The sequence below is a fragment of the Xyrauchen texanus genome, chromosome 44 (assembly GCF_025860055.1).
Source record: "Xyrauchen texanus isolate HMW12.3.18 chromosome 44, RBS_HiC_50CHRs, whole genome shotgun sequence".
Classification (NCBI taxonomy): Eukaryota; Metazoa; Chordata; class Actinopteri; order Cypriniformes; family Catostomidae; genus Xyrauchen; species Xyrauchen texanus.
This window is the reverse complement of record NC_068319.1, coordinates 17,980,581-18,006,066: the sequence shown is the minus strand read 5'-3', so window position 1 is coordinate 18,006,066 and position 25,486 is coordinate 17,980,581. Positions and strand designations below refer to the sequence as shown.

The following is a 25,486-nucleotide window of genomic DNA, read 5'->3' as shown; positions in this document are numbered from 1 at the left end:
CACTGGATGAAATCCCTGCCCACCTCTGTATCGGCGGTTCACGTACACGGTTCAGCGCATGGCAAGTTTGGAATGGGTCTCCTAGTGTTGCTTCTCCGACACAACGTGGAGAGAGCGACAGAAGGGGAACGTTTGGTTACGTATGTAACCTCCGTTCCCCGAGGGAGGGAACGACACGTTGTGTCTTTCCTCCGCCATGTCGCTGAACCGAGCCACTGTTGTGGCCGGACCATTTCCGGCTCCTCAGAAAAATCCTGAATGAACTCCCGTATTTGCGCCGCTTAAATACCCGTATGACCGGGGGCGGGACATGCAAATACTGGCTGCCAACTCTCATTGGCCTTTTTTCATAGATCAGAGGTGGATATCAGCGCTCAAGAGAGACCCCTAGTGTCGCTTCTCCGACACAACGTGTCGTTCCCTCCCTCGGGGAACGGAGGTTACATACGTAACCAAACGTCTTTATGATTGCTGTTGGAAAGCGGATAGCCACAGTCTACTGGCCGATTAATAACCCTAAAATGACCATAAAATGACAATTTAAAGAACTTACAACTCAAATAATACATAGGTGTTAACAGTAGAATTAATGTAAGTGCTTTTATAAAATGATAAGCTTCAAATGTCTGCCTTTTAGGCTTGGGATCGATGACTTTTTCACACATCGCTAATTGGAAGATTTTCCAGATGATTAATAATTGGTGTTTTTGCAGATATCCTATGAATAGTTAGCAGTGTATACTGGCGGACGACATGGCACGTTCTAAAATTCAAAACAATTATTTTCTATGAAGGTAGAATCATCTCCAGAGACTGCTTAAAAATCAGTAGCGCCACGGAGCACGACCCAGATCATTATCAAAAGGACAACGATTATTTACTTTAGCCATCACTGGATGATGTATTGTGTAATGATATAAGTATATTTCATATACATAGCCTACACAATTAATTTTCAGTTCCGAGTCTTTTTGTGGTTTGACAGCTTGAATGAAACCTCTACAAAGATACATACAGAACAGTTGTAATAATTTCAAATCATTCAGTTTGCATAGTTAAATAAGTGTAATACACTAATCTGCAAACCCGGTCACTTTCATTCTTGAAAAAGTAGAATAACTTCCTTAACTTTTGTGTGTATGTGTCCTGTACTAAGAGCTCTAAAATACCTGTCCTGTTTTGTGACACCAGTGCCTTGCGACCTGATTCAGTAAATACTATATCACCATCTTGTCGTCTCTCAATGCTATTACGCCAACTGACAATGCATTGCAAACCACGCAGATTTGGCTTCGAATTGAAATGTCGGCTAATTTTATTATATCGATGCCTCAATAATATATTGATAAATATTTTATGACATGCCTACTCTCTTTTAAACCTTTTAAATACTGTACCGATTCACTTGGATTGTACGTGCCCCACTGTATGAATGATTTTATTTTATTTATTTATTTTATGAAATGGAGGGATGAGTTGAATTAATTTTTGTGGTAATCAACATTTTGCCACAAATGCTGTCAACTGAACTTTACTTGTAGTGAACCTGGAACATTCTTTAAGATTATATTTTCCTTTAGAGACACTCCCTTTAATATTCTCTTACAGTGTAAGCACGTGCATATATGCAACACATATACATTTGTTTACATTAATTGTATTTTCAGACATATTTAAAAATACAATTAGCTTTGTATGCATGGATAAAACACAATTTATGATAACCTGCAGCCCACTTGTCATCCAGAAAATTATCAAATCAGAAACATTAATAGGTTACACAGGATTATATTTGTTGCTCTGAGTGTAAAGCAATTAATGTTTGTAATTAGGCTGACAGCAGGTCTTGGGATCTGATAGTAAATAAAGAAATTCTTGTACTCTCTGTGATGTTTGATTGAGGGTTGTCACTTAAATTTCAATGGCCCTGGACAACATTTTAGGGCGGATCCTAACTGGGCCTTATTGCAGCGCAACGTTCCTGGCTGTTCACTTGACAACGACCTTGGTCAAGCGAACTTTCTGGAAAGTGTTTTCAACAGTTTGCCATTCACTCATCAAAATAGGGTCACATTGTTGAGGGATACTGTTACATAGCATACAAAATCCATTGGTGGCCAAACTCCCCCAAAAAATAAAAAATGTCAAAACCAATCAATAGTGCCAACTGTAACCTCTAAGAAAATCCCATCCTCGAAACCAGTCACCAATGCTCCCACTCCTCCCAGAGCCTCATTCACCAAGGCATATCCTTCCCTAACTGCATGCAACCATCAGCACATTACACAATTGTGAACTAAAAATATATTTTTCTGAGCATCACTCCCTGTAATATTATTAAAATGGTATTAATCTCAAATTAAAATCACATGGTTAATGCACACATCTATAAATAATCAGTATCAGTTTTCACTCTGATAGTTTCAAAACATTATATATATATATATATATATATATATATATATATAGGTAAAGTAGTGTTATTCTCAACGTTAAACTAATCTCATTCCAGTTGAATTACAATTACAATTAACACACCTTTAGAGGTTGATTTCCTCAAAAAGTGTCTTTGAACATCCTGACCAGCCAGATAAATCAATAATGACTTGAACAATGGCACGAGTTTAGGTTGGGACTACCTATTTGCTCACAAATGGAAGACAGGGTTGCGAAACCTGTTTGAAAATAGTAATTATTTTTGCAATTCCATTTGCTGTCACTAGAGGCACATAAATCACACACTTCACCTTTAATGTAAATTTTGGATTTGGCTGACTGGTTTCAGGTCACACAGAACTATTTAGAATAGATCTACAGAAATGGAGCACTTTACATTGGCAGCTTTAATTGATATTTGTGGAGGATTACCTGCCCTTAGAAGTTTCAAGACTCCTTGAGACCCAGTGGTCTCCAAGCCCCTTTAATAATTGGAGCAAATCACACACACAAAAACATAGTTACACAAGCTTGCACAAACCTGTACGCATACCCACAATAATCTCCTAGAAGATAGAATTCAGACCCTGTAAATAATCAGTCTGAATTCTGAGCGAGCTCATTAGCTGACGCTCTGATAGGTCTAAGCGGAACAGCGAATGATCCGTTCACATCTCATCTCAAGGCTGTAACGTCCGTCACACAGCTGTGAGCTTGCCGGAGCCTACACTCATTGTTAGCAATTCCAATTACGAATATAAACTTATTGCTCGCATCCCATGTTCCTCATCTTTGAAAAGGGCATTATCAGATTAGTGCTTGACTTCTTGTGCCTTCCACAGTGGCATAATAGTGTTTGTAAAAAAATACATAATAATAAAATAAAAACAAAAAACTCTGTGGACATTTAGAACCAGTTCAAACAAAATACAATACATTAATCCAAGCGATTTCAGGTCAAAAGAGAGAATCTTTAATTGTGCTTACCTGAAACGGCGAGAATATCTGATCAGCCAAACAGCACATGCAGAGAGAGAGAGCGAGAGAGAGAGAGAGAGAGAGAGAGAGAGACTGATTATAACTGGTGGAATCAATCAAACCCAAATGATTATTGCCATTAGATTTAATCACCATTAAATGTAATTAACTAGCCATTAAAAACCCTTTTCTAGGTGGTCAGCATTCCTGGGATGAGAACTGTAAAACAACTGCAGTGACATTACAAAAATACATTCATTATCCTCTGATGACAAGAAATAGGGCTTCATTCTATTTCCAAGAAACAAACTACAACAGGAAGATTGTTCCCAGTTATCCATGCATCTGTGGACAAGCAGTCTTGGTGGATACTTAATTTATTTAAATTATACATTATTTCCTGGAGAGCAGTCTTTTTTTATTTCTACATAAATGTTGAAAAAATGCAAGATGTTTTAAGGGGTAGATGGGTTGTGGGAGTGCATAGTAACTGAACTTTCTATTGTGGATACAATTGTCCCCAGATGTGTGGGAAATCGGACAAAACCTCTCAAAAATTTCCAGGGACATTGGCAAAGATACAAATGGATCATAACCAATCCAAAAGCAGTTTATTTTCATTCTCTTTTTTTTTCCTTTTCTCAAAGATAAAGATATGTGTGACATTTTGAATAAATAAAAGTGAATTATTATTATTATTTGAATGTAATGTATATAGAATTATATCGGCCTATCTGCCACCCTGCTCTCTGAATATCAGCATGAATATAGGCCATTAAAAAAACACATCGGTCGACCACTAAAGTATAGAGAGAGACAGAGAATGGTGTAACTGACATGAAGTGAACTCACTAGAAAAAGCATTATGATACATAATAAATTGAATCTAAAGAATTGTAGCTATCCACATTCTCTCTTTATTGAATTTGCAATAATAAAATCCACCTGCCTAATATTGTTTATATCTCCCTCGTGCCGCCAATACAGCACCAACCAGCATCTCAGAATAGCATTCTGAGATTCTATTCTTCTCACCACAATTGTACAGAGTGGTTATCTGAGTTACTGTAGAATTTGTCAGTTTGAACCAGTCTGGCCATTCTCTGTTGACCTCTCTCGTCAGCGAGGTGTTTCCATCCCCAGAACTGCCGCTCACTGGTTTTTTGTTTTTGGCACCATTTGGAGTAAATTCTTGAGACTGTCGTGTGGGAAAATCCCAGGAGATCAGCAGTTACAGAAATACTCAAATCAGCCCGTCTGGTACCAACAAACATCCATGCAATTATCTAATCAGCCAATCGTGTGGCAGCCGTGCAGTGCATAAAATCATGCAGATATGGGTCAGGAGCTTCAGTTAATGTTCATATCAACCATCAGAATGGGGGAAAAAATGTGATCTCAGTGATTTGGACTGTGGCATGATTGTTGGTGCCAGATGGGCTGGTTTGAGTATTTCTGTAACTGCTGATCTACAGGGATTTTCACACACAACAGTCTCTACAATTTACTCAGAATGGTGCCAAAACCAAAAAACATACAGTGAGCGACAGTTCTGTGGACGCAAATGCCTTGTTGAAGAGAGAGATCAACAGAGATTGAACAGACTGGTTCAAACTGACAAAGTCTACAGTACCTCAGATAACCACTCTGTACAATTGTGGTGAGAAGAATATCATTTCAGAATGTTATTCTGAGATGCGGGTTGGCGCTGTTTTGGCAGCACGAGGGGGACCAACACAATATTAGGCAGGTGGTTTTAATGTTGTGGCTGACCGGTGTGTATATATATATATATATATATATATATATTGTTATAAGTCTGAATAAATAATTGTAAATCTGAATATATAGCTAGTAGTAAATCTCAATATTTATTTTTAAACACAAACATATCTGAACATCTACTTTATTATTATATTACAACTATTCAGATTAAAAGCTATGTAACAGGATTTATAACCATATATTTGAATTTACAACTATATATTCAGGATTTACAACTTTATATTTAATTTATTGCATATTCAGGCTTAAATGGTGATGTTGTTGAATTAGAGAAACTACTAACTCTATTAAACAGCCATTGTTGCCAACTGCCAATTAATAATTACAACAAAGTAATATTCTAGTCTAAAATAATTAATGATGCATTACTCACACTGTTTTTTACGGAGCTCCCGAAGTGACCTGTGCAAAAAAAAAAAAAAAATCTAAGAGATTTTGGCGTGCGCACGGGTGAGAAACTATCGCGTGCGCACGCGTTACAGTTTCCGGTGTGTGTATAGCTCTTTTCCGATTGTGTCATTGCCATCATTCATTTACTCAAAGATACTGAGAGCATGGATGCGCATGAATTTATAGAGATATATTTTAAACTTGGCCTTCAATACAAAGACATTACTGTCTATGACATTTGTAATACTGTCATGGCTGAGACACGCTTTGATCTTCCAAAGGACACTAATCAAGCAATAGACTTGTACTTGCATTTAACACTAGAACTACCGGAATTCTAGAACTACTAGAATGGCCATAGCGGTCATTCTGACCGTTCATACTAGACTGTACCAAATGTCATGTCATATTTACATTCGAAACTTCTATTGAGGTTTTAGAATGAAGCTTCTAATGTCTGTCGTCATATTTTATATCGTCATCACCCTAAAAATGTATTGAATAAAATAGAATAATATGGATCAAATGGAGCACCAAACATAATTCGATCTTTTTTTGTAATATATAATAGTGCTAGACTATACAAATACATAGGCCTATATATATTATATATTAGCTGCTAGACTGCCCCGGAAGGTGCGTGCCTCGCTTTGTGTACAGCAAGTTTTTTCACTGGAATCAAAATCCACGAATAAATGAATCTGTTATATTAATAATAAACACCAGTTTCTCGTGCGCATGCGAAAGTCTCTTAAATGTTTTTTTTTGCACAGGTCACTTCGGGGGCTCCGTAGTTTTTAAGTAAAAAACATTTATGTGCACCAATTTTACAATGCATAGTAACAAACAAATATTTCCCTACTTGTTTTTCAATAAAACATTTTACTACATATCAAATATACAGAGACTTCCATGAACATGAGTGATAGCTGTATTGAATGTGATCCATGAAAATTAATCAAACTTACAAACTCTAGTGCTGTTTTTGTTTTTCAAATTAAGCTTAAATCAGATACGCTCTCAAATTCACAAATCATGAGACTATACTGAGAGTCTTTAGGAAACTTTGGCCAAAAAATAAAAATAAATAAAAACATAGATTTGTGGCATGCATGTTCCTTAATTTTATCACCAGCAAATTAACTGTAAATATATTGTGAATATTCAACATATAATTCAGCCCTACTTTGCAATTATTCAGACAATCTGGCATTATTTTGCATCTGCACAGCAACCCAGTGAGAATTATTTTCATTTTTACCCAAAATCCTTTGCTGCCTTGTCAGTGTTGTAGAGCTGATGAAAGAGAAATTTTGCATAAACTGTTTTATATAGTCTCATTTCAGTACACTGCTCACTGAAAGACTGACAATCAAAGACGATCTACAAACCCCATTATCACAATGAGAAATATTAGTTACGCTCATGCTCCCAAAGTAACCATACCACCCCTCCCAAACTATTGTAGAATAGTTAGCTCTGTCTACACTGATTCATAACAAAATATCTGAGTAGGGCTCAGTTCTGAATCAATATGGATTCCAAAGGATTAGACGCCCTTCAATGGAGCACCTCTCACCACACACCATCGCACACACAAATACAGACACATTTACTCTCTCTCTCTCTCTCTCTCTCTCTCTCTCTCTCTCTTTTTCACATTTCTAAACACTACAGAGCTCTCTGGCACAGTGATTGTTTTCTGCACAATGCTGATGGTACACATTATGTTCACTAGGAAAAAGGGAAATCGAAAAGTGGTAATATATTGGGACAGAGAAAAAGAGAGGAAAACAAGAACCAAAAAAAATGAATATCCGGCCAAGGTGCTTTTTCTTAATCTTGTGATTTGAATGCACTTAAGTGCATGTGAGCACCAGTGCTTCATTTGTGCCTGGACAAGCTGAATCCAGATCTGAAACCATTCTCAGAACCAAACCGTCAATAACTTGAACCCATTTGCTGAATCAAGGAAAACATTAAACCATGTTGGCCTACTTAGACACAATTTGCAGAACTCAGAAACACTTTTTTCAAAACTCTAAGCACATTCTCATACTTTAAAGCTATTTTTGCATGGAGATGCATTTGTGATGCAAAATGATAAACACAGGCTGCAAAAGTTAAACACAATTTCAACACAGATGTCATCATTTAAACACAACAACTCATAATTGTTAGCACTTGTTTCTAATGATGAAACCAATTAGTGAATGGCTTATAACCAGTGCAAACAGTTTCGGTGCTCCCTATAAGCAGACTACACAGTCTGGGTAGTGCACCAACTCCCTAGGGGGGGCACCAGAAAGTCCAGTAGCTGCCTGTGGCATGGGGGGGCGTGGTCGTGTGTCGGTCTGCGGGAGAGAGAGAGAGAGAGAGAGAGAGAGAGAGAGTGCGGTAAGGCTTGTCACCTGGTTTGTAATTATCTCTAACACCTGTGTCTTGTTGTAGTGATACTGAGAGAGACATTTATAGGGACGCCAAGTGTCGAGAGGGAGAGAGAGAGAGTGTCCAGAAAGAGAGAGTGCTCATATAAATATATAGACCTACAAAATAATATTTAATTGTTGCTGTATCTATGTCTCTCTCCATATCACTACAACAAGACACAGGTGTTAGAGATAATTACAAACCAGGTGACAAGCCTTACAGCTCTCTCTCTCTCTCTCCCGCAGACCGACACACGACCACGCCCCCCCATGCCACACTGCCCTTAATCGCACGTTATACGTTAGTCAAAGACCGAAAGCAGTTGCGAAACACAGATAATGTGATGGTACGAACTGACAAAGTCTATGGTAACTCATATAACGGTGCTTATTTGGTGGCACGAGGAGGACCTACACAATATTTCGCAGGTGGTTTTAAGTGTGTGTGTTTACAACATTTATTAGCATAAACCAAGATTACTTTACATATGAAAAAATACATATACAATACTGTACATAGTTCCAGTGTGAACAGTCATTTTAATTGGAGTTACATAGGTGGTTTATTTTTAGAACAGTGTTCCATCCACATGGTCTGTAGAACTGGTTCTTGATTTATTAAAAGAACCTCTGGAAGGGCATTTCAAAATTGACCTGTTCACTGTGTGACTGTTTTCATAACTCTACCTAATGTTGATCCACATGGGTGAAATCGAGCCATATCAATTGGCGCTCCATTAAACCACATGAATCTCTCTTACTTTTTCTTTCTCCTTTCCAATCATCCCTGGCTCCCCATCATTCCAATTGACAGAGCCATTACATTGCATTGGCAGTAGCAACAGTAGTTTTTTGCTGGCACCGAACCTTTCATCAAGATCAGCAGTGATTTTGAGAGGGCGAGGCTAAACTGCCCATTTCCCACCACAAGCTGGCACCACCGGCAATGCAAAATGTGTCGAACTGGCGCCAAATGGGGTCCACTGGAGTCCAGGGTTACAGAGGAAAATGGAGCGAGGCTCAGTCCCATAGAACACAGCACTTGCTGGCCACTGCATGAAGGCACAGCAGGGCATGGGGTGACCTTTGAGGCTGGAGATCCATCACAGCTGCTGAGTAGATACATTGATGCATTTCTAAGAAGACAGCAGTGTGCAAGAATATGTATACTCCGATAATAAGTGATAATCAGCATATGTAATTCTTTAAATCAAGAATTCTAAAACTATGGGGAAAAAAGTATTTTTTATTTTAATTTTTACAAAATTCTTATTGTATATTAAAGAAACATGAAACGAGCAAAAGTGCTGTATGGCCCTACATCAGCACGCCTGTGATTCGAATGATTTAGTGCCACGCAGAACGATTGCGAGTGTGATTTGCTTTTGAACAACGGCCAGTTATTTTTTTTCATGCAAATTCTGTCTGCCAATTTCTCATTGGCCTATTCTCAAGTTCAGAGGTAACTGAGGCCTTCAAGAAATTCCCCTAATGTCGCTTCATTCGACACAATGTCTCGTTCCCTCCATCAGGGAACGGAGGTTACAACAGTAACCTAGACGTTTTTAAACCCATCATTCTAAGTACTAAATTGTACTTTCCTTTATGAATGTTTACAAGTATTCTTCCATTGTTTGACAGTGGCATTTATAACAATATGGCCAAAACCACAGGTAAGGCCATAGATGGCTCCTCATTACACAGGTTAGGTAAATGTAGATAGACTTTCTAAACTATTGTAGTCTAAACTTATGTATTTATGATGATAATAATAATAATGATAATAATAATTGGTTAAACATATTTAGAAATCTTTAACTAGAACTTTTTACTAGTCTTTTAGATTTGCCCAAATAGATTTAATATGAATCTATACCATTTACTAGTTAGTGTTACTGCAGTAAAAACATGGTACACTTTAGAAAGGATGATAATATATTTTAAAAAGCCTTGTATTTGATGTTTATCTCCCATTTAACTTGTCAGTTTTATTTATAATGTCTAGGCTGTCAAGCAGTTTGATAGGTTTGACTTTTCCTCCATATAACGATTTAAAGTAGAACATTCTCTGTAGAATTAAAATGGGTCACACAAGTTTTGTGGTCTCCGCTGTGACATGCGTGAAGCGATGGCCTGACATTCATTGCAGGCCATCAATGCAGTAAGAACCCTGAAAATGTCACTTGCCAAAGAGGGTAGTAAGAGTGACGAAGTTCTGCCTATTTCTACCCGTATTTGCCGGGTGGGCGGATGTTAATGTCAAGCCCTAGATCTATTAAACAAGACTTTCTTTAAATGCACTACATAACATTGTATAATACAATCCCCTGAAACTCAACAGGCCTCAGAGCAATCATGTAACCTGAAGCCTCATAACTTAAATATATTAGACAACTGCTTAAGAGGCAGAGTGCCAGACCAGGGAGTGTTAATAGAAGGGTTAACTGATATCTCCTGTAAGATCCTGTGAAATATTAAAGCAGCCCATCTGCAGTTTCTCCCCGAGCTCTTGACACCATGACTCATTGATGTACTGGTGCATCATATGATTACAAAGACTGATATTCAAGCTGACTGTTTCCACAACTTCACAGATTGTGTAAACAGCCATTGCACACTTTCAAATACATTTTCAAGGGTTGTTTGAAAATTTTGTTGTTCGACTATGAATCACAGTTTTTAAATCATACAAGGATGAACCATAATTTAGCTATTCAGAAATAAATAATTACACTTGAAGCTGCGAGAAGCAATGGCATTATCCAGCATGTGATAATTACTTAATTGCAGCTTTAAAAATAAAAACAAACTGAGATTTCTAGGTCTGTATGCCTTTTGGCAGACATTGGCATCAGAGCGATTGCTTCAAGAACAGAGTAATGCAGCCTTCTACATTGTGAAGAAATTACACGCATGTGTGACCAAATTATGTGCTATATGACTGAAAAATGTCTGTCACTAGCTCAGTAAATATTCAGATGACACTCTCAGAAGAAAAGGTTCCATATAGAACCCTAAAGGGTTCTGTGAGCCAGGTGGAAAGGTTCTATATAGAACCTTTTAGGGGTTCCCAAAATGCAATTGTATAATTTGGTTTTTGTTTAGTTTTTAAATTACCGTTTTGTTTTATTACCAGAAGAATGTTTAATGTATATGCAAATTGAATAGTTCATATTCAGTACGATATCACTAAGAAAATTAAATAACCATATAAAATACATTTAAGTATAATTAAGTAAATCATTTTTTATAGTTTTACAACAACACAAGCAACAAGTAACACAATTCATAATGCAATAGTTATGAGTATTGACTTGATAAATCCACAGGTTTGTAATTAGCTAAAAGTTAATTATGAAAGTTAATGAGAAATAATAGAAAAAGACTATGTACCTTTTATGGCTGTTACAAAATGTAGGCAGCGAAGGCAGACGAGGAGAGCGGATCCAAATGCAGGCTTACTTTATTGATAAGCTAAACAAACTAACACAAAGGAAAAACCCTCAATAGGGAAACAAACATAAAACTAGAAAAGCACGGGCAGGGTATAAATACACAAGGACAGGATGATTACAAATGATAAACAGGTGCGAACAATGACTCAAAATGGCAGTGATGACGGCAGGTGGATTGTGGGAAATGTAGTTCTAAACAATAGACTGGTGAGACACAGAACACAGGGCAGACAACAGGGGAATGTGACATAGCCCCCCCTCAAAGGAGCGGCTTCCAGACGCTCCTCAGAAAAAAGGCAAAAAAAATCATCCAAGGAGAGAGGGGGAAGCTGGAAGTGGGCAGACAGACCAAGGGGGCAACAAAGGGCAGACAGGCAGTCCAGGGGGCAACGAGGGGCAGATAGGCAGTCCGGAGGGCAACGAGGGGCAGACAGGGAGTCCAAGGGGGCACAGAGGGCAGGCAGGAAGTCCAAGGGGGCACAGAGGGCAGGCAGGAAGATAGGTTTGGGGGACCTGAGAGGCGGAGCCCTGGAAGGCTCGAGAGGCTTGAGAGGCGGAGCCCTGGGAGGCTCGAGAGGCTTGAGAGGCGGAGCCCCGGAAGGCTCGAGAGGCCGAGCTCTAGGAAGCCTGGGAGGCGGAGCTCTGGAAAGCTCGGGAGGCGGAGCTCTGGAAAGCTCGGGAGGCGGAGCTCTGGAAAGCTCGGGAGGCGGAGCTCTGGAAAGCGGAGCTCTAGGAAGCTCGGGAGGCGGAGCTCTAGGAAGCTCGGGAGGCGGAGCTCTGGGAAGCTCGGAAGGCGGAGCTCTGGGAAGCTCGGAAGGCGGAGCTCTGGGAAGCTCGGAAGGCGGAGCTCTGGGAAGCTCGGGAAGCTCGGAAGGCGGAGCTCTGGAAAGCTCGGGTACTGGCACTGGCTCTTGGACGGACACGGCTACTGGCACTGGCTCTTGGACGGACACGGCTACTGGCACTGGGACGGACAAGACCACAGGTGCTGGCTCAGGGACGGTCGAGGCTACAGGCGCTGGCTCAGGGGCGGTCGAGGCTACAGGCGCTGGCTCAGGGGCGGTCGAGGCTACAGGCGCTGGCTCAGGGGCGGTCGAGGCTACAGGCGCTGGCTCAGGGGCGGTCGAGGCTACAGGCTGGCTCAGGGGCGGTCGAGGCTACAGGCTGGCTCAGGGGCTGGTCGAGGCTACAGGCGCTGGCTCAGGGGCGGTCGAGGCTACAGGCGCTGGCTCAGGGGCGGTCGAGGCTACAGGCGCTGGCTCAGGGGCTGGCTCGAGGCTACAGGCGCTGGCTCAGGGGCGGTCGAGGCTACAGGCGCTGGCTCAGGGGCGGTCGAGGCTACAGGCGCTGGCTCAGGGGCGGTCGAGGCTACAGGCGCTGGCTCAGGGGCGGTCGAGGCTACAGGCACTGGCTCACTGACCTCTGGGACGACAGGCTCGCTCACCGTGACATGCGTGGGCACTGGCTCGCTCACAGTGATATGCGTGGGCACTGGCTCGCTCACAGTGATATGCGTGGGCACTGGCTCGCTCACAGTGATATGCGTGGGCACTGGCTCGCTCACAGTGATATGCGTGGGCACTGGCTCGCTCACAGTGATATGCGTGGGCACTGGCTCGCTCACAGTGATATGCGTGGGCTCTGGCTCGCTCACCGTGACAGGCGTGAGCCGGGAGGCGAAAGCCTGTCTTCTCCTCCCCCTCCGGCTCCGGGCAGACGAAGTGAGCCGTACTGGCTCGCTGGCCGTGGCAGTGATGATGTCGACTCTGATTTTAAATAAAGTTTTCCATGGCCTGTTTTCACAATATTCTCCTTTTTACAACATGAAGCGACGAACCACGGGCGAATGGAGTACCAACACTGTGGGAGGAGTGGCAGGGCTCGATGACATCCACAGTGTATGGTGAAGCGCAGACCAGCAGAGTCTCCTCAACGAAGTCCTGGAGCTTCCAACCATACGTCGTCGGTGGCAACCGTTCCTGGAGCGTACAACTCAGGTTGGCCCGGAAAAACGCCACCAGGTCAGAGTCAGGGAAGTCAGTGGCACCCGCAATCAAGAGGAAATCGCGGGTGTAGTCCTCCACCGAACGGTTTCCCTGCTTGAGGCTTAGCAGCTTGCAGCTTGCACGTAAAGCTGCTGGATCCATGTTGCAGTCAATCGTTCTGTTACATAATGAAGGCAGCGAAGGCAGACGAGGAGAGCGGATCCAAATGCAGGCTTACTTCATTGATAAGCTAAACAAACAAACACAAAGGAAAAACCCTCAATAGGGAAACAAACATAAAACTAGAAAAGCACGGGCAGGGGAAACACACAAGGCTAACAACATTTCAACGATTGACAAAGACAGAACAAAGAACCAGGGTATAAATACACAAGGACAGGATGATTACAAATGATAAACAGGTGTGAACAATGACACAAAATGGCAGTGATGACGGCAGGTGGATTGTGGGAAATGTAGTTCTAAACAATAGACTGGTGAGACACAGAACACAGGGCAGACAACAGGGGAACGTGACAATGGCATTGTTTTTGTCATTGTTTTGAAGTCAAATATCCCCTTTGACTTCCACTTGTCATGGCTCTGATGATGTTAATGACAGAACAACTTGGCTAAAACCCATGTGAAATTAATATGACATCTTCAATAAAAAGATACTTAATTATAATACTTTTGAAGGCTACATGACAATAAAACTTCAAACACCAAATGCTCAAAAGTTGAGAAAATGAAACATTTCTATCACTTCCTCTCTTTGACTTTGGACATTTGACATATCACTCTTAATAGAGCTTAATTCATCTCTTTCTATCAGTGCAGTTGGCTTAATGCAGTGCTGTTATGTGCTCCTGGACACTTGCTTAGTTTTTCCCATGTTTTCTAGATGCAAATAAAATAAAACTTGTCAAGCTACATGCTCAAGTTGTTTGCTGTTTATGATAAACAATTTTTTGCATCTTTGGTTGAATCATCAGTCAAGAATAGACTATACCATAGAATGTATATTAATACTAAGATAAACCTGTCGTCTATAAGTGAAAGGACATTGGAGCTGATCATCTGTCATTTATCCTTTTTTAATCCAACCAAAAGCTAGAAGTACATTGTAAAGTTTTACTCTTCTGCAATATGAAATGCAATTGCAAAAGTAGTCGTGTAGTGTTCAAAACGTATGTAATTTATGCATACATATATACTCAAATACATACTCACATTAAGCAATTGTCAACCCATTTGTGCAAAAAGGCTTTTTTTCCCTGTAAATCTTTGTAAATAGAACCTTTTTGGGATAAAGAGTTCTTCAGAGCTGAGTAAATAACCCTAAGGTTCTATATAAAACCCTAATTAATCATTTTTTTCTAAGAGTGTACCCTCGCCAGTGATTGAGTTGTGTAGTGGCGAAGAAGAATTTTAGCACCGATATCTCTTTACTGTGTGTTGTGTCTCAAGAAAATGTATCTTATTTGGCTACAGTAGTTCCTGGGTTGTTGTCTATTGCAGTGCCACCATTGCTTTAGTTGAGCCAAAAAATGCCATTGTTACATTTACATTGCATTCAATGATGTCGATAAAGTTTTCCATGGCCTGTTTTCACAATATTCTCCTTTTTACAACATGATTACAGAAAAACTCAAGAGCTTGTAGATTTATTATTTAAATTTGTGATTTGATTTGATTTAAATTTGAGAACTTGTCCAATAAATATTTGTACACATAAATCAATACACATTATGCGAGAAGTCTGCTTTGACCTGTTCCAGGTTATGTGTGTCCAAAGATGAGATCCATGCGCTAAATTTTAATTTCATATGTCTTGTTTAATATACTTTCTGTTCTTTAGAGTCAGTTGTTTATAAAATGTAATATATATATATATATATATATATATATATATATATATATATATATATATATATATATATACATTTCTAATCACACATTGAACAGATGAGGTAAAAACAACTGTGCAGCTTCTCTCAATGTGTGCCCAACTGTAAACACTTACTTGTTGAACTGCCCGTACTCTTAAAGAGACAGTACCATTTTTGCATTTGATATACATATCAATGTCAACTTAATGTGAAAACTTGTAAATAGTTGCAATTATGTATATAAGCAAACATGTAACAAAAATGAAGTGATCAGTAAGTGTAATACATGTGTAATACATATAAATATTTAAAGGGGAAATTATATATAATGAAAAAGTTAACTTCAACAAACAATGTAAATATTAAATAATTTAACAAATATATATATATATACATATATATATATATTTTTTTGTACATGATACTTTTGATATAGTAGCACTTACATGTCATGAGGAATTCTATTTGCATTATTAGGTTCCAGCCTTGTGAATGTTTTGTGTTAAAATGTGTATGAACTTTCTAACAGTGACAACAGCTTGTATCATTATTATAAATGCACTTTCATGACATCATATACATTTATAGAATATTACATTTGTACATTTTTAAAAAGCTACAATGTGATTAAAATTATGATAAGCAAAATATGAATACTACATTTATGTGAAGATGCCCCTTTCCCAGTTTGTCTAATATATTTTTTGTTGCATTATGCTTACATCAAAAGTCTAGAAGCCAACAAAAATGTACTAGCCACTGGCAATTCTTTCTCCAATGTGTCCATAGAGGGTTGTTACGTAATCGCTCTAAATGACCCAGCTTTATGATAATTAAGTCGCAATGTCATTGTTCACATTTCACAAGGCCAAGGACACAGTAACATACAGCTGCAGATTCCTGACATTATTCATAATAGCACTAATTAAGGTTACACACAATCACAAACAAGATGACTGGAACTATCATTTCCACTTATGTTAATGAGTTTAATGACCCAACTTTACAGGAAGCGAAAGATTTGTCCTTTAAAGGTGAATTGTGTCATTTGTTCAATGTTAAATACTTTCTCCTATCCTAGTTTAATGTGCAGAGACTATTACAAAGCACTAAAAACACAAAAACCTAGTTTTTAAATAAACAAATAAATCACATTAGGTTATCTGCACACTTCCTGAACCTGATAAATACACTTTCCACAATAATAATAATAATAATAATAATTAATTATTATTGTAGAATCTTAATTGACCTAACTGTTTTTCTGACCTACAACAGCTGTGCAAATGATCTATCAAAATGTCTAGTTTGCCAACCAAAACTAAATCTGTGTTCACTTCAAAGAAGAAGACCGATGTCCTCTTCTTATCACAGCAAAAAATGATTTAGCAAAGAGTTGAGTCGCATAATTGACTCTCTACCTTTCAGATATTTAATGGGTTTTGTGAACTACATCACAAATGAGGAATTACATGATAAGTTACTGAACAACAAACAGACTAGCAAGCAGATGAGAAAGCAAATCTCTATTTGTTAAAAGATTACAAGAACTAAAAAAAGACAAAGAGGGGGCTCAGATTTATGTTCTGATAATCTAAATTGCACTAAATACAAACATACTTTAAAATCAACTTTAGAGGCCTGAGATTAAATAGTTATTTGGTGTTTAAACATACTCGTTTTAATTGTATTTACTGAAGAGCTACTTTTCCATCATGGGTGTCTAATCTCTGTATTCTATTAGTGCTGCGCGGTTGGGCTGGGACGAGGTGGAGGATATTACTTTTCGGGCCGCATCGAGCACGACATTGCACATTAGTGGTGATCAAAACAACATTTCCGCAAGATGTCTGGAGACCATGCTTTAAACTTGTCTTCCTCTGTTGGATAAATCCACGGCAGTTGTGTAAGAGCAATAATGAAAAATTAGATGAACAGAGATCCAGGAAGATCTTAAACCAACAGATCACACTAGACAGGCTGTTGCCAGAGAGAAACAGGAGAATAGCAGGACAAAAACTCATGCTGTTCTTGTTTTGGGTGTTGTTTTTTTTTTTTTTCCTCGCACAGCTTAGTACACCCCTGCTTTAGTAGATTGGACCTGTTGTCTAAACTTCAGAGTCTCACTGTCAGCCTGGATCAGCACTCCAGTACTCAACTCAGCAGGTGTTACAGCAGTGCATAAAGGTCTGTTCAACACATACACAAGCAATATTGCTATTCAAACTATTTCATAAAAAAATTTTGGCTAAGCAGTTAACACATGTGCAGGCTCCACTATATGTCACAGTCCTTTTGCTCTCCACTGTGCAATCGCATAAATGTAAAAAACACATTAAATAAAACAACAAACAAACCAGAAACAAATAAACAAACAATAATTATTGAAGTTATTTTTTTCTATTTATTAACTGAAGTATCAAGCTATTGTGTTCAGTGAAAATACTGTAGTTACATTTCTACTGTATATTCAAAGGTCACAGGACATGCGGTGAAATATACAAAATATTTTTGTATCATATTCCAAAAAAACGTAATTCATGTTGTAAAGTCTATATTAGCTTGTTATATATAAAAAAATAAATTAAAAAAATTAAGTAAAAATGACTGGTACATGAAACTGGGTTAACACTTTAGCAAAACTAAATTGGCTGAAGTTTGCCAGTGAAATATCCAGTGGGGGGCGCAAAACAAATCATGTTAAATGGTGCCGTAATCAGACACGGTTTTTAAGGTGAATATTATATGGAGGTTTTCTGATTAAAACATACCTCCCTACCTTAAAACTTTATATCACAACATAGCAGTGTGTAATAGTGCAAATGTATAACATTCAGCCGTTTTACTCATGATTTGTGTGAAAGGGAATAAAATGAACAGTTGTTGTAGCGTCTCTAGAGTTAACTTCAATAGGAAACTGCACTGAAACAGGAAAAGGTGGAACGCACCAAATAAAAGTTAGATTGCTAAAAAAAATTTTTAACATTCATTGTATGAGACTAGGTTGAAATAAACCTGACTACATTAAGCTACAACAATGAAATCTATTTTAAAGGTCAGATCTGGCTGAATCAGATTTGAATCTGCTTAACACCTTGCACTTTTTTCAGTACAAATTGTTATCTATTAATATAAAAGTAATTAATGTAAATGTTAGGCACAGCTCACAAAAACTAAACAGACCAATGTGCTGTAAGACAATTAAAGTTGCAATAACTCCTCATTATATTAACCAAATAATCCAGCTTAAAATATCCTTCTTTTGCCATTGTATGCCTCTGCCTACACCTGTGTGTATGCGTAAATACATATGTGCATGTTTGAAAATGGCGAGGAGAGGGTGCCAGGGGAACAGACGGACATGGCAGAGGAGACCAGAGAGATTTGCTGGGGATGCTGCCAGGTCCACCTACCACTGGGACACATGGAGCATTTACACTTATGGGGGATCCATCTTTTGATATGATCATGTTAATTTTCACGTGCTGGCTTTTGCATATGTCAAAATGAAATTAATGTGGATGTTGGGTCAATGGACACCTGTGCCAATTTGCCAGCACTGTCAGATATGCTGATGTTTGCTTCAAGCTGAGCTTCTCATAGCTCAGTATTATATGGGGAATGAACAAACCAACGAACCAACCAACTAAAGAACAAACCATCTAATCAATTAACCAATATACAAACCAACCAAACAAAGAACTTACCAACCAACCAAACAACCATCCAAACAACCAACCAACCATCCAGCCAGCCAGCCAGCCAGCAAACCAACGTAAAATACAAGCAAACTAACCAGCCAGCCATTCAACCAACCAACCAACGAAAAATACAAGCAAACTAACCAACCAACCAGCCAGCCAGCCAGCCAACCAACGAAAAAACTAACCATTGAACAAACCAGCCAACAACCAACCAACAAATTAACCAAAAAAAAAAACAACAACAACCAACCAACCAACCATCCAGCCAGCCAGCCAGTGAACCAATGTAAAATACAAGCAAACTAACCAACCAACCAGCCAGCCATTCAACCAACCAATGATAAATACAAGCAAACTAACCAACCAACCAGCCAGCCAGCCATTCAACCAACCAATGATAAATACAAGATAAATACAAATTCTGCATTAAAACATTCATTTTCATTCACAAACACAGGCATATGCACGGTTATTGAATGAGACCCAATGTCTTCATTATGCCCTGATGCTGATTAATTACAGTGACACTGAGAGACAAAAGAAGCCCCAGACCAGACACATCTAAACTTTGGAATTGCCGAATCTAAATGAGTTTATGAAATACCAAATGCCAGAATGGCTGTGGCTTTCTTTTCCCTTTCAGAAAGGGCCTTCAGCTCCATCGCCTCCTCAAACTGCTATTTCTCTCCCTTTCTGTCTCATTTTTCTCTCTCTGGTGTGTCCTTGAGGGAAGGAAATTAGCTACAATGATTTACTCCTGTCATGTCTCCAGGGCTATTCAACCTCTAATGGACTAATTTACCTTGCTTTAATCATAAATTCACAGCTTGGGCTCCTGAGTCCCCTGATGCTCTCAACAACTTCCATCGCTTTCATATTCTTCAGCCAGAGAATGGCAGGGCAGGATGGTCTTCTCCCACTGCAAGCTGGAGTCATCTATGCTGAGCTCTTTTAAATGAGTTCTTAAAGGGACAGTTCACCCCAAAATTATCATGTACATGCTCATGTTGTTCCAAACCTGTATGACTTTCTTTGCTCTGTGGGACTTAAAATGTTCCTTTGAACATCTTAAAAAAATTAAATAAATACAAATACAATAATAAAAAATAATAATAATAATAAAAAAAATACCCAGTTCAAACTTTTGTTTCAAGCTAATTTTCCTGATGACTGAATTATCCGGAACTCAGCTTATGAAACAAAAGCATGATGATCTAATGGCAGGGATGTAGGATGAGATACGTTGATAGGGTCATAACACTGAAATAAAGCTAGTAACTTCTTATAAATCAGCAGACCAGGTATGATACATAAAGAAAAATCTTTGTTTATGTTGCCTCACACAGTAGAGAAATGTTGGTAATAGCTCATGTTAGTAATCAAAATGATGAATAGAGGCATGAAGGGATTTTCTATGGAATCCCAGTTAAGCAGGGGATCACTGCAAAACCAGAACCGCTTGTCAACACAAGGCTGTATTTATATTCTTCTTGGAAGCCCTGTGAAGATGTCTGGCTGTACATTTCTCACCACATACATGACCATATACAGTTCATAACAGTGAAATATGGTTGTGGATGACTCTTGGCTCTCTTTCAAATAATGAGAAGCATACACAGAGAGAACATTGACTATCTGCCAAGAATAATGCACAATATTTTGGAGAAAACCAATGCAACAGTGTCTAAACACTTAGAAAAATGTTGAACCAGAACTATCTTTTTTATAAATTACTGTACACACATTTATGTGGCAAATGAAACAAAGAACAACTTGAAAGCTATGAACAGAATTCCACGTTTTAAATGTTTTTGTTTTGACAGGCTTCTTAGAGTTTCTCTTATATTCCCTTGATGAGTGTTTTTCTCACAAACCAAAACCACATTTAAACATGATTTAAAATGTGGTTTGGAACAAGAGAGTCTATTGCAAATGTGATTTTATTCCCAGCACTGAGCTACTCCATTATGAAGCAATAAACACTGTTACGAGAACAGTGCAGAAAAAGCTAGCATGTCATCACATGCTCTCTAATCTCATCCAATCACCAACATTATATGATTCATGAGTTTTGATTGTCATTTTACTCATCTTTCACTGAATGATTCACAAACTATGGTAATTAGGCCACACAGTTTGACTCATGAAAAGCCTTTTATCCATTTGTTAAGGCGTCTGCAAACACTAGAGTGCTGCATTCAATTTTCTTGTGATAAAACAGGCATTTTTTACAGTGAGTAATTTTGGATCTGCATGCCTCTTGAATAAACATTAGAAATAATCACATCTGCAGCTTTCTACATCAACAACAACAAAAAGATCTTGAATCAGACAAATCGTACTGTGGCTTTAAAGATTTAAATCCACATTTGAAATCTGGAATTCAAAATCTAATTGAAACCTGAAATGAATTTAAGAAAAAATATTTTTCTAAATATTAAATACAGCTTAAGTTCATGATAAAAATGAAAGCAAAAGAGGGACATACCAAATACTAGGAAAGTTTGACATTTATGTTAACCAGTTAAAATCCACGATCCCGGTTCCGGGATTTAAAATCACGTCAGTAATAATGTACTTCCAATTTTAAATGTATGCGGAGGAGTTATGAACTCATATCTGGTACCATTTGAAAGCTTAGAATGTCTACTTTCTTGAGATATGCATCACTTTGGCATTTGTTTTACACTAAGTAACTTATTTACAATAAATTACATAGTTCCACCCATCAAAAGTCGTGTCATAATTATGTGCGTTTTTGAATACGCATATTTCTCATATCGCTCAAATATGACGTACATGTACAAACCATGTATCAAATGAAAGCTCTCATTGCCAGTAAGATGTTCCAATAAGTCTTTTTATTGAGGTATAATCACATATCTAATACACTTCGAATGAATCATGAAGTATACAATCAACATTTGTAAACATACAAGTGAAATTATTGAATATTTGCCGTGCTACTCGCGACTAGACAGCACAGTTAGCCACAAATGCTACATAATCCTTTACCTTAGGTTATTCTCTGCAAAATGAGCCGTTTTTCAGTGTTTTCTGTGGTTGTGTGCCCAAGTAATCCCTCGAGTGCAGAAACACCACAAAGTAATGTTATATGATATTCAACAATCCAGGAAAATATGTAAACATCCGATCCGGATAAAGCATATATTGCCGTAAAGCATAGAACCTCCGCTTTCCGGCAATGTCTCTCAAGATCAAATAGACCAATCAGGGGCTGTGATATTGCATCCAGACTGTGAAGTGATCACTGGGTAGGTTACGTGCCCAAAACACACAGACGCGTCTCACCAGACACCAGAGCGCATATTTACCACTTTCAACAGTGTTTTATGTAATGACAAAGGGTTTTCTGTAAAATTACACTGGGATTTTGCATTTATAGCACTGTATATGGGTATGGGGAGACTTTAGATTTGGGTAGGTGGAAAGTACACCAAAAAAGGTAATATTCCTCCCTTCAAATAAATTGAAATAGATATTAAATAAAACATGATACAGACAAAATTCCTTTTTCAGGTATTTGCTGACATCTAGTGGAAACAGCCAAAACTGTCTGCTTGCTGCTAGGGTTTACAGGGCTTGAGTTATACACTTTCAAAAATGAATTTATATTAAAAAAAATCAAAAAGCCTCTTTTTTTAGGAGGGTTATTACTGTTCAGACAACATATATTTAATTTTTATTTAATTTTTAGCAGTGTTTTATGCAACTTCAAAGGGTTTCCTGTAAAATGACACCAAAACTGTGTATTTAGGCCAAAGTATGTGGGAATGGGAAGCTTTTTAATTTGGGTAGGCCAAATCCAGGCGGAAATCCCCAAAAATGGCAAGGATCTTACGTTCAATTTGATGTTTCATTCAAAAGTTGATGTCCATAATTTAACTTGTTATCAAAAATGTATTATTTTTGTGTTGCATTGCATTTTAAATGCCTCATCATCACTTACATTTTTTTATCTAGTTTTATTTCTTTAATTGATTTTAACAAAATATCGTTATTATTACTGTATGTTTTTGTTCTATGACTGTTGATACCTTTTCTATAACTGTAGAAATATAATAGATAATCTTTTAAAAAACTGGCTTGCTTTTGTGTCACATTTAAAACTGGAAAAAAGTGAAAGAAAGCAAGAAAGCAGTCTTTGGGTTTGGAAATCAAACTGCTATATCTGCTTTCACACTGAGATAAACCAAGAGCACGCTGTGGAAAATGACTTCCCAGCATCCTCTTCCAGGCCACCTGCTGATGTCTCATATGTGTTTAAGAGAGAGAGAAAAAAAAGAGAGAGAGAAAGATATATATATATATATTTTGTTTTTATTATTTTAGAATACCTTTATTAAATCATAACACTTGGGATAACACAAAAATCTATAAAAATCTTTATAAATACAACATCATTCCATTGTCAATTTAAAGAATTAACATTTCACTCTAACTAAAGAAGCATAAAATCCCATCAGACACTGAGCAGATTACTTCATTATATCCCCACTGATCACTAATTATTTAAAAATAAAACTTAATAATTTAATAAAAAATGTTTTATAATAAATAATTTAATACTCATCTTTTGACCAATGTTTTAAAAACAGATACCAACCCCTGTCCTTCTTTCCCCAGAACTTTATTTTTCGACTTATTTAAATTGCGAGCTTAGCCTGTCCTATGATAAAATGTAACAGTTGACTTTTCTATGAGCAGCCTTATACTGAGATACAAACAAGAAAATAAAAAAGTAAAAGCCTCTCTGAACTATCCAAAAAGATTCTTTAGAGCACCAGAGATATCAAATAAGCTTGTGCACTCTAAGAAAGAGTGAAAGATTGTTTCCCTCATTCCACAAAAAGGACATATATTCAGAACACTCGGATCAATAACATTCACAAATGCATTCACAGCAACTGTGCCGTGCAAAATCCTCCACTGATGGTTACCTACTTTTTTCCTAAAGGTGGCTGGCTTATATCAAATTCTCCATACAGGTCTTATTTCATGATCCAAACCCAATTTCTCTCTCCATACTTTATCATCTTTACTTTTTAATGTTGTTCTATTTAAAACCTTTACAAAACACTCATACAAAACTTCACATAAATTTAGGACTTCCAAACCCTATACATCCAGTAATTGCCCATTCAATCCCTAAAAATCAGGAGTAACACACATTTTAGGGAAAATAAATCTCTGTTATTTAGAAGAATGTTTCTATTAAAATAATCTGTAAGAAGAAGTTTCTCCTCTGTTGTTAATCTTTGTTTTAAAAGGTCCTGTACTCTGTTGACTGTTCGTACAGATTTGATTCCAAGATGTAAAGCTACTGCTTGACGATTGTTTAGATCAGGACCACTAAAAGTCACTATTTGATTTAACTTCACGTTTCTTGTGATACAAAAAGCATTAGTAAGTCCAGGTGTGACTTCAAAGTTCACATCAAAATGAGCCCCATGAACTAGAGGCTCTTCTAACAACAAGTGCAATGATACATTTTACTCAGTTATTTTCTTTCTGAATAAACCCCATACTTAATTTTCGACTGAACTTTCCTTTATAGAATCGTGTTAGTCCCATTCACTTGCAGCTTGTTTGAATCCATTAAAAATAGAGCAAAGTCCAGACCTAACCCACCAGCTTGCCTTAAAATAAAATTAACAACTTGTCTCCAAAGAAGCTCTTCTGGTCCTGTTAGATATCGTTGGATGAACTGAAGATGAATCGTTGCTCCCCTGCTAGCCAGCTTGCCTTAAAATAAAATTAGCAACTTGTCTCCAGACAAGATATCCTGGTCCTGTTAGATATCTTTGGATAAACTGAAGATGAATCGTTGCTCCCCTCCTGGTCAGATTTATCAGCCCTTACCCACCCTCTTCCCTTGGGAGAAACAGTATACTCTGGGGCACCCAATGGAATCTGTTACAGAAAAAAGTCCACTAAAATGGGTGGATCAACACAAGCCAGAGAGTTGATGCTACAACATTTTTGATGAGTATGACTCATCCTCTGTATGACATTTTTGGCAACAACCACTTTCATTTTCTATTGATCACAAATATGAACTTCACTCTTTATCCATTTGACCTTAACTGAAGAAAATTCCTAATAATTGACTGTAAAAAGTCTATATCTTTTTGACCTTTGACCATGACAATAATGTCATCAGCATAGGCAGATCATTTAGAATGATCTCCAGACTGTGGTTAGAACCATCCCTTAATGTTTGCTCTTATTTTAGCCAATAGAGGTTCAATGGATAATGCATACAGCACTCCCAATAAAGCACAACCTTGTCTAATATCCCTCTTGATTTTAAAGGGAGCACTTAGCCAACTGTTAATTGTTAGTACACTTTTAATGTCCAGGTACAGAACCCTAATCATGGCAATAAAACAAGAGCTGAACCCAAATTTC

At 38.0% G+C, this 25,486-nt stretch overlaps 1 protein-coding gene across 2 annotated transcripts in view; it reads right to left on the bottom strand.

Annotated features, from left to right (window-relative positions):
• Positions 1-25,486, bottom strand: part of LOC127636505 (cell adhesion molecule 2-like) — a 556,717-nt gene that overhangs the window by 237,106 nt on the left and 294,125 nt on the right. For both annotated transcript variants that reach the window (XM_052117020.1, XM_052117023.1), the window contains exon 2: positions 3,424-3,441. In XM_052117020.1, coding sequence (XP_051972980.1) covers positions 3,424-3,441 — 18 coding nt within the window. The remainder of the gene's footprint in view (positions 1-3,423; positions 3,442-25,486) is intronic.